Here is a 10,465-nt window from a genome sequence, read left to right on the forward strand (position 1 = left end):
TAACGAATTATTTATAAATTCTAATTATTTTATTTTATTTTAAAATTTAAAATTATTTTAGTAATTAATATAAATAAGTAATATTATTCTTCCGTAAAAAATGACAACAACATACAATAAAAATTCAATCTCAGTTTCCAAAGCATGGACGCCATTGATTCAGTGTTCGAACCTCTCAGAGGGTTCTCCAAGGACAGCGTAAGGCTTGTCAAGCGTTGCCATAAACCGGATCGCAAAGGTACCTTTTTTTTTTTCTATTAATTTAATAATGATTATTTTGATTTGAATCTCTATGCTGTGAATCTGAATTTTTCCTTTTCGTTCGTAGAATATTTCAAGGTTGCTGTTAGTACTGCAATCGGAATTACGGTTATGGGATTCGTTGGCTTCTTCGTCAAGCTCATCTTCATTCCCGTTAACAACATCATCGTCGGATCTGGTTAGGTATATGATTTCTAATTGTTTATTTTTCAAAAATTTGTGATTTATTTACAAAATTGTTTTGTGTTTATAGCTTAGTTTGATGTGTTATTTGAGTGTGATGCAGCAATTTGGTATGAAACTATGAATAAGGAGTTTAAAAGGGGGAAATTGTAATGTTGTTTTATTGTATGCAGAATATGGTTGGTTTTGTGCTTTCTTACTGTTACTTGAGATTAGGGTTTGAAATTATGCAAATTTACTTTTAGATAAAATTCTTTCATACAGTTACTGTTTTGTGCATAGTTTATTATTGAGAGGGGTGATAGATTTACAAATCAATTTTCTTCTTTCTGTTTTTTTATTATACCAGTGAACTTTACTGTAACTTGTATGTTTTTTTTTGTGTTGCTTTTGCTTTTGCTGAAATTAATAGAATAGGTCTATAATCACTACATATAGTGTCAACTTATTTTCTAAACAATTTTGATGATATCTGCAGGATGATGATAGCCACAATCACACACAGAGAGTTTTAAAGCAAATGGTAGCAGGAGTTCTTCCCACATCAACTTTTTGTTAATTATAGTTCTGCTGTATATCACTTTTTGTTTTTCCATCCTTGGTGTCTTTTGGGAACATTACAGTTTTAATTTAAATTTAACCTTTCTTTAACATGTGTTAGAATTGGCACCGTTTAATTTAGCCCTGATCAGGGGGAAATATTTGATTGATTTACATGTAACATTGGTGTTCTGCGTTTTTGTTTTCACGTTCTGAAGCTAAAAGTTCAATTTGATAGACAAAATGGTCCGCTACATATTTGATAAAATCCGTTTGTGGTACTTAGAAGATTGGTTTCGCATGAGCATGACTAAACTACTTGAAGTGAGACAGGACTGAATTGTTAGTGAACTTATGACTTGAGTGCCAAAATTATAGTTCAACGAAGAATAAAATCAAACGTTATAATAGTTCTCATTTACACGAACTAAAGTTTGATTCATTTATATGTATTAAAACAAATCAACTAAAGTTTTGGTAGCATTATTACTCATTGTAACTTTGCAAGTTGCAACCTTTTTGGTAGCATTATTACTCATTAGTTGCCTCATAGTACTCGATGTTTTATGAGGCCACTTGCTTCTAGCAACTTCTAAATTTAAAGGGTAATTGAAGTCCATTAACTAGACAACATAACAAGTTGCAAGATTTTAATTTTATTTCAGGCTAGAATTGTGTTTGGCACTCACTATACTTGATGATAATGTTAGCACTTGAGAAAGGTAGGTTGAATCAAGTTAGTTTTAAACAATGAAGTTTTTTGTTCTATTTTGCAGAAGCTAATTATACAGGAGATTTTTTTTATTTTATCTTTAAAACCAGAACAAAACAGATTAGAGTAGAGAAGTAGAGTAGAGAAGGAGAGAACAGAGTAGAGTAGAAAAGGAGAGAATCAAGTAAGTATGTATCTTGGTTCGATTTTCTACATCCAATCTCTACCTGAACCACAAGGTAGAATTTTTACTATAATCAAACTGATTACATACACCAATACCAATGAATTACAATCTATTTCATCTAGTATTTACCACAAAACTTCTAGCTATTCCAACTTGGCAAAGGAAAACTAACTGGTTCAATGACCAAGTGCTATCCCAACTTGGCAAGGAGAACTAATCCTAGTTCATCAATATCCAAATACACATTTTTTTTTTACTTTTTCAATGTATCTCTCTTGTCTCTTTTTTCTCATGACTTTTTAATTTTTCACCTCACCATGATTTGTCTTTTTCTCAATTACAGAAAGATAGACATTAGATAGCCATAAGCCCATAACAATGAAATCTAAAATGAAGCACAACATTGAAGAAAAATAATTCTGCATGTATGAGATGATATTCTGAATTTTTTACTCTATTTTCTTTGTCTTCAAATGTTGGTAAGAGCCAAATATATAGTGAGAAACTTGCTTCATCAAATTGATTCATTGCCTCTTCATGTTCCTAGCTGATTCTGTCCGTTGTAGCTGTCTTCCTTGGCATGCATTGCTTTTTCATTTTGTTCCACTACTTCTGTCGTCCTTGTAGCTGCTTCACTAACCTCTGTTGTTCATATATATTTTTTTTTTGCTCTACCAACCTCTGAAATTTGATCCTCTGCTGTTCTTAGTGTAATATTGTTATCCTTGTGTTTGTTGTCTCTTGTTCTCCATAATGTTGCCAACTGTCCCTTTTGTTGCTTTCTTAGTCAAACCATGCAATGCTGAACCATCTTTCTTGGTATAGTGATTCTGAATTTTGTATTCTCCATCACCATTGGATTGAAGCTTTGATTTGAACATTGTGGAGTATTCACTGAACCTTCATGATGTGGGCTGAGATGAATATATTAGGCTTGTAATACTCATAAACCAATAGCACACTTTTAGATTTTAACCCAATAATAATGTTTGTCATCATATTATCAAACTAAAACTAATTGTAACTCAACAATACTTCTTTCTACTTATTAGTACAAAATTTAAACTATTTTTCTAGATTAATTACAGAACAATCGTTATTATTTTAGTTTTTTAACAATTATATCAACCATATATATCTCATCTGACTTGCATAGCATAGTTTACATGACATGAGGTTTTCAATTTTCATCTCTAGAAAAATAACAGAGTAGAAGTTTTTAACAGAAAGTCAGGAATTTTAAAAAATCAGTGATAGTTATTATAAAATTGAATACCACAAATTTTAATTTAACCTGCAAAGTGCAAATCAATGTTTTTTTTTTAACCAAACCCCTTGATGGCTTAACACTAGCATTAAAGTGTTAGTACAAAAGATTTGATTTCTTTATTTTAGTCTTGATTACAAGTTACAACAAATCAGGTTTAGAAAATTGAATCTATTACAAGAAATCTGGTTATAATGATCTTATTATTCTACCATTGTATGTGAACAATATGTTAGTAATAGGCCCAACAAATAATGCATCCAGATTTTATTATTTTTCTGATATAGTTATACACTATTAGGAAACTGTAACTTTCTCTCATTGGCAAAAGTTTCTTTCTACAATGTAACAGAACATTCCTCTCAAGATGATTGTGCCTTTAGATTTGTGGTGTCCCCTTTTGGTGGAGTAATTGTTGCCAATGATATAGTTCTACAATGTCTTTTTTTTTTTTTGTCTTGTTCTATAATGTCTAGTTTTTTGTATGTTAATGCTATTAGCTTTTTTTATATCTATAAAATGGAATTTTTTTAACAACTCCTCTCATGAATAATGTGATTCGAAAACTAATCTTTGATGAAGAAGAAGACAATCAAGATGAACATAATGATTTTGGAAAAAGCCTAATCGAACCTTTGACTTGAAAGGTTATTTAGAATAATTTAGATAATTTAATTTTATGGTTTTCTTTTTTTAGTGTTATTTATTTAATTTATGCAGTCTCTCCCAGTTAAAAATTATTGTAAATCTTTTAGACGATATTTTAAAAAAATCTCATTTTCTTGCTACTTATATCTTTTATAATCCTTCTTGTATTTTCTTTCGTAATATACAAATTAGCTTATCTTTAATTAAAAAATGATAATTATTCTAAGTAAAAGAAATAGTAATTACCTTATGAGTTTGATTTTAATATCTTAAAATATTTATTATAGTCATTCAATTACATCGTTTTTAATAATTATTTATGTAATTAATATAAAAAATAATTATTTTTATTAATATGCACATATAAAATTATTTTATATTAAATTTAAATTCTTATCTTATATTTTATTAACAGTTTTGTTTATTACTATATTTTTAGAAAATAATAAGATATTAACATTTTTAATGTAAAAAGAAAGGAATTTACTAGTGCTGATTGAAAAGTAAAAAAAAAATCAGCTAGAATTTCTCTTAATTTTTTACTATAATTAGTTAAACAATTTTTAATTAAAAGATCTACAAACTTTAATGTATACCCTTTTTTTTATATCACTATGTTGACAACTGGTAACACACAACGGCACAGATAGTCAGATACATATGAATATCTAATAAATAAAATAAAATAATATTAATAAATTGATTTATTACAATTTATGAGTTTTCTTTTTCTGGCACCATTTTCCCCTCATGTTCAAAATCCAGAATCCCCAACTAAATCATGTATCAGCCAGAAAACACAAATCAACAACAGATTCTGTCATCGGAAAAGAAGCCTGAGCCGCACGTGTTACATGCCACATATATAAAAACCACACATCCCAAAATCAAAAAACTTGTTCTTCCCTCTTACGTTTGTAGTCCAAGGTTTGTTTTTGTAACACACCCTCTTCAAAGCTTTAATCTTTTGTTGCTGCTTCAAGATGGAAGGTTTGACCTCCCTCAAGGTACCCTTTCAGGCCTTTTCATCATCTTCCAGACCTAGAAGTTGGATTACCTCGACCCAAGTGAATGTTTCTAGAAGAAACCCGTTTTTCACTTTCTCTGTCCGTGCTCAGGTGATTTTTTTTATTATTACCATAAATTTTATATCTTTTGTTAGGGTTTTGTTGTGCATTGATATGGGTATCTCTTAAATTTGTGGGTATGTTGGTTTTTCATTTTGGATTTGGGTTCAATTGGTGGATGAATTGCAGAATCTTGTACTTATGAGGAATCCCAGTTGATTTTATCATGTGTTATTGTCTCTTAAGTTGGATTTCTTGTGGTTCACTGATTAGGATAAGTTTAGATTAGAACCATTGGAATAAATCAATTGCAACCACATGAATTTGACTAGTCCAAATGATGAAACTGATTGTAATAATTAGCCTTAATATGCTGTGAATGTTAATATGTGTTATAGAAGTAGAACTTGGGTTCAATTGGAATGCAGAGTGCAGAACACTTTTTTCAATTTTGGAGGAACCCTGATCAGTTTTTTTAATCATTTGGTTCTGTGGATGGTTTGATTAGGTGGAGTCTACTGAGGGTTCGGCTACAATTGCTGCAAGCTCTGCTGAATCTGTGGTAGAGGCACTGAAAGTGAAGGAGTGGGAAGTGGGAATGTTCCAAGATGAAGTTGCTGCTAGCCAGGGTATCAGGATAAGGAGGAGACCACCAACAGGACCCCCTTTGCATTACGTAGGACCCTTCGAGTTCCGATTGCAGAATGAGGGCAATACGCCCCGTAACATTTTGGAAGAGATTGTGTGGAACAAGGATGTAGAAGTTTCACAGGTACTGATGGTTGATTTGCTTTATTCTCGGTTTTTCTGTATATATGTATATTCTGGAAAAAACTGCTTTAATGCTGAGTAATATTTGATTTTCAGCTTAAAGAAAGAAAACCCCTCATTTCTCTGAAGAAGGACCTTGAAAATGCTCCTCCTGTGCGGGATTTTATTGGTGCTTTGAGGGCGGCACATGAGCGAACTAGACTTCCGGGATTGATAGCTGAAGTGAAGAAGGCTTCACCAAGTAGAGGTCTCTTGAGAGAGAACTTTGATCCAGTAAGTTCATTTTGTTTTTCTGCTATTGTTTTTATTGCTAGAATTGTTATATTTCTTGTTTCTTTGTAACAGCTTTGGACTTGTTACATCATAGGTGCTTGATTTGAGTCATGTTTGCAGTGATAGGTCTTAAATGATTTCATGCTGTACCAATCTCTTCATTCAAACATCTTAAGCTTTTTGCTTCCCTCATACACTATGAATTGATTTTATCCCTGTGTCATGACCACTAAAATGAGTTGTTTCATCCCTCATGATATATGCTCTTGATTGCTGATCTTATAGGTTGAAATTGCTGAAGCTTACGAGAGAGGTGGAGCGGCATGTCTAAGTGTTCTGACAGATCAAAAGTATTTTAAGGTAAACAACTAACTTGAAATTTGTTAGAAACTCTATAATATTTGGTCAAGTGAGAAATTGGTCTTATTCCAATGCTAAATAAAAACTATTGATCCTGGTTTATTGATTCAGGGAAGCTTTGAAAACCTTGAGCTAATAAGAAAGGCTGGAGTAAAGGTTTGCTTTCTGAATTGCGTTACTGTGGTTTCGTGCTTTATGTAGGCCATGTTATTGACTCTTAAAAAAAATTTGCAGTGTCCTTTGTTGTGCAAAGAGTTCATCATAGATGCATGGCAACTCTATTATGCTCGAATCAAAGGTGCAGATGCAGTGCTTCTAATTGCTGCTGTTTTGCCTGATCTTGACATAAAATACATGATTAAGATATGCAAAATACTTGGACTGGCAGCACTTGTTGAGGTACCAGTTGTGTTTCTTTGTTTTGTTCCCTTAATTTCATATAACATCAAACGCTAGTGGACCCTTTTGTGATTTACCTGATATATGATGTTAATTTTGAATTCAATCATATTATATAGTGTAAACTTGTCTTTTATGTGGACCTGATATGAGTTGAGGTGTGAATAGTGCATATATACAAATTTAATTCATTAACGTAATGATTTCTTTCTTTAAGACAAGAATTTGATTGTTGTGTGGGGTATTTAGGCTGAAACCATGAATTGCTATAAAAGGTTTCATGAATGTGATACTCAATCTGTTTGGCATATTCTTGTTTGTTATTACCTCATAGTCATAGGTCAACTGTGTACCGAACGTTTTATTTCGTGATGGCTTGGAGGAAAGAAACCTTCTCTTATTTTGAAAATCTTATGATTGTTTTCTTCTAGGTGCATGACGAGAAGGAATTTGATCGTGTTCTTGGCATAGAGGGGATTGAGCTTATTGGCATCAACAATCGGAATCTTGGTAGGCGTTACTATTTGTCTTTCATCCTTTTTGGTCAATTTGTGAATATATCTAAACTTTGAGGCTAGGATCATCAATGATTGATTTACCTTTATTGGCTTGCAGAAACATTCGAGGTGGATATTGCCAATACGAAGAAACTTCTCGAAGGAGAGCGAGGCAAGATAGTCCGTGAGAGAAACATAATTGTAAGTAGCCTTTTCTGTTTTAATTGCAGTTACATTAAAGTGATGTTATCTGAATCTTCTTAACCCTGCTAATGGTTTTATGGCTTCTTCAGATGGTAGGAGAATCTGGTCTTTTCACACCAAATGATATTGCATATGTGCAAGAAGCAGGTGTTAAAGCTGTAAGTATTGCAAGTTTAATATGTACATAAAAGTGATTTTGACTTAAATTTTTGTAACCAATTGTATCATATAATGTTAATGTGCCAATTTTACTTTTATGCAGGTATTGGTTGGAGAGTCTATTGTGAAACAAAACGATCCTAGGAAGGGAATCACCAACCTCTTTGGCAAAGATATATCTCTCAGTTGAATTGACCAAACATTTCTTGAGATATTTGAGTCAACAGATTTTGATAGAGTCCTTGATCTGCTCATCTCTACCTTTTATTGTATTAAATTATCAAACTCTTATTAGTAGTAAACTTATGCCAAAATAAATTAATGTATATCTAAAGATGCTTCTCAACCAAACATATGGTTTTGTCCCATTGGATTTATTCAATCTACATAAAGTCTTAGCATGCTCCATTGTTCCTTAATCTTATTCTTGTGGCTGTGTTGTAAATGTGAAGAATTATTGGTTCTTTCATTATAAGAATTCTGTTTGCATGTGATTAATTGATCATAGCAAATCAATGTGAATAACTAGTAGAATAACATAAGTTACAAGTTTAGGTACATTCTAGTTTGATTCTACTTCCCTTTGCTCACTTGAAGTATCACATTTTCTAAATTCATTCCGAGATTCAGAGATTTAAAGCTCAACCATGAGACATGGCACTTTATAAATACATGATATATAAATTTGTCACAAATACTAATAAGGACTCAAATAAATAAACTAAGTGAGAAGAATGAATCTACAAAAGCTACTAGCCCTAGTATCTGATTCCCTTGGCAACCTCAAAAAAATGTGCTACATTCTCCTCAGGAGTTCCTACAACAATTCCATGACCAAGATTCAAGATATGCTTCCCTCTACCTGCTTTTCTCACAGTATCATTTATTCTCTCAGTGATGAACTCTTTTGAACCAAAAAGAACACCAGGATCCACATTCCCCTGCACTGCCATGTTTGGACCCAACCTTTTTCGTCCCTCGGCCATGTCCACTGTCCAATCCAAACTAACTACGTCGACACCTGTCAATTCACAGTATCTACGATCTGCTTCAAGTACGGTAAGCTGAATTCTTCGAAATCGACTGGACTCAATTCTGTGGCCCATGAGTCGAAGATTTGAACCGCTTGAGCACCGTTGTCAGCTTGGTATTGAACATATCTTGCCATTGATGATGTGAATTTCTGTAGTAATGAATGGAGGACCTGCGGAAGGATCATGGTTCGATTAAAGGCATGGAACTTACAAGCAAACTACATATTTGGTTTTGTTTTTGTTTCCTATTTTCACTTTCAATGTTATGTTTTCAAAATTTTTTAAAGGAAAAAAAAAAGTAAAAATAATAAAATCTTATTTTCTGTTTATGTTTCACTTTATATGAATAGGATCAAGCTTAAGTCTTAGATTCGCAATAGAGCTGAAGACTTCTAGCATCATGTCCAAGTAACTACTGATAGGCCAACAAGAATGTGTTTACCTTGGGTTCGGAGAAAGCTAATCTCTTTATTTTTGAGAAGTGTTTCGATGAGCCTCCTTCAACCACATATGATGCGAGGGTGAACGGAGCCCCAACAAAACCAAGAACCGCTGCTTTATTATCCACCTGCAATCATCATACAGCTTTCGATATTCAATAAGGGCAGAGAAAAAATAGTTTTGTACCATGAGACATAAATATCAACCAAATTATCTTAAAAGCAACATTCTAGAGCTAAATAGGTTGATGAGTTCTCAAAATTATACACTTATTTGGGTATCTAATGACATATGACATTAATCGCGATTTTCACGTCATTACAACCTTCCACCAATGCTACACAGTCAGTATCCATCCATAATACAGTAATACACAGCTAGACTTCACAACAACAACTAAGCCTTGCCCACAAAATAAGGTTGCCTATTTGGATTAAAGAACGCCATGTGTCATATAATAAATTTTAATAGACAAATAATTTCCTCTCCTTTGTGTTTGACTGTACTGAAATGATGACAGTGATAAAGAAAATCAGCCTGAATGAACAAAAGCAAATACGTGGAAACTCTTAAACGGGAATGGGACCAGTGAGATACCTCTTTCCTCAAAATTGTAAGTGCTTCACCAACATAAGGAACTGAATCTTCAGGAACAAATTCTCTCACTTGATCAACCTGTGCGGCTGAGCGAATCGGATCAAATATGATAGGACCCTTACCCTTCACAATATCAAAGGGTATGTTCATTCCGGAAAGTGGGGTAAGAATATCCGAGAATAAAATCACCTGTCACACAATCAGACGAAGCAAACTATTATTGCTATTGAATGATGATGAAAATGAAAATCATAACAGAATGGTATAAATAAATATAGAAATGAGCATTAAGAGAGTTATCTTACCCCATCAGGCTTGAAAACATTCCATGGTTGCAATGAAATTTCCACTACAAGATCAACATTTTCAGATCTTTCGCGAAATGAGGGATATTTCTCACAGATGATTTGGTAACTCTGTTTAATAAAGTTCAGTAAATTAGAAGTATTTTCAGTGAAGAAGAAAACTCAAATTGCAGTGAATTGTGCATAATACAGTCAACTACGTTGCAAGCCACAAGAATCTAAAAGCAAAATATCAGTACCTAAACTCACAAACAACAGTTCATGCAGGATGAAAACCAACATGAACCGATAACTCTATTGATGCAACTGCAAATTTTGTACTTGAAGGACATATTGACATTTAAATTTGCACGTGACAAAGAAAGTAGGAAAATTTGAAACATCAAATTCTAAAGACAAATCTTTGCAAATTACAATTGAGTTGTTCTCATTGTATGAATTCCCAAATGCCGAAAACTATAATGCAAACAGAACCATTAACTGCATAAACCTGCCTTCATGTACCTCCCTGCTTGCCTCATGAGCCAAACCGGGGGCCTCTCAACATCTTCTCCACGAAC

The 10,465-nt window shown here is 32.9% G+C and overlaps 3 protein-coding genes across 3 annotated transcripts in view; 2 read left to right on the top strand and 1 right to left on the bottom strand.

Moving 5' to 3' along the window:
- Positions 1-94: 94 nt before the first annotated feature.
- Positions 95-1,165, top strand: LOC107496949 (protein transport protein Sec61 subunit gamma). Its single transcript, XM_016118277.3, has 3 exons — positions 95-238; positions 329-444; positions 923-1,165. Exons 1-2 carry the CDS (start codon positions 145-147, stop codon positions 442-444), a joined length of 210 nt encoding a protein of 69 aa, XP_015973763.1. The 5' UTR covers positions 95-144; the 3' UTR covers positions 923-1,165.
- Positions 1,166-4,781: 3,616 nt separating this feature from the next.
- Positions 4,782-7,929, top strand: LOC107496948 (indole-3-glycerol phosphate synthase, chloroplastic; the record flags this gene model as incomplete). The annotated part of the gene is given in 10 exon segments (XM_016118276.3): positions 4,782-4,916; positions 5,374-5,637; positions 5,733-5,909; positions 6,195-6,269; positions 6,381-6,425; positions 6,504-6,668; positions 7,100-7,178; positions 7,284-7,366; positions 7,459-7,527; positions 7,632-7,929. Coding segments are annotated over 10 exon segments (1,179 nt in total). The 3' UTR covers positions 7,719-7,929.
- Positions 7,930-8,159: 230 nt separating this feature from the next.
- The window catches only part of LOC107496950 (uroporphyrinogen decarboxylase), a gene marked incomplete in the record, with an annotated part of 3,008 nt that continues 702 nt past the window's right edge, over positions 8,160-10,465 (bottom strand). The window contains 6 exon segments of the mRNA XM_016118278.3: positions 8,160-8,555; positions 8,558-8,732; positions 9,005-9,130; positions 9,601-9,789; positions 9,906-10,016; positions 10,400-10,465. Coding sequence (XP_015973764.2) covers positions 8,287-8,555; positions 8,558-8,732; positions 9,005-9,130; positions 9,601-9,789; positions 9,906-10,016; positions 10,400-10,465 — 936 coding nt within the window.

This window comes from Arachis duranensis, chromosome 7 (genome assembly GCF_000817695.3).
Source record: "Arachis duranensis cultivar V14167 chromosome 7, aradu.V14167.gnm2.J7QH, whole genome shotgun sequence".
Lineage (NCBI taxonomy): Eukaryota > Viridiplantae > Streptophyta > Magnoliopsida > Fabales > Fabaceae > Arachis > Arachis duranensis.

Bases quoted from the DNA above. Each gene is read 5' to 3' on its own strand.
- LOC107496949 (XM_016118277.3), top strand. From the start codon at position 145: ATGGACGCCATTGATTCAGTGTTCGAACCTCTCAGAGGGTTCTCCAAG. The intron at 239-328 runs GTACCTTTTTTT...TTTCGTTCGTAG, and splicing joins CCATAAACCGGATCGCAAAG to AATATTTCAAGGTTGCTGTT.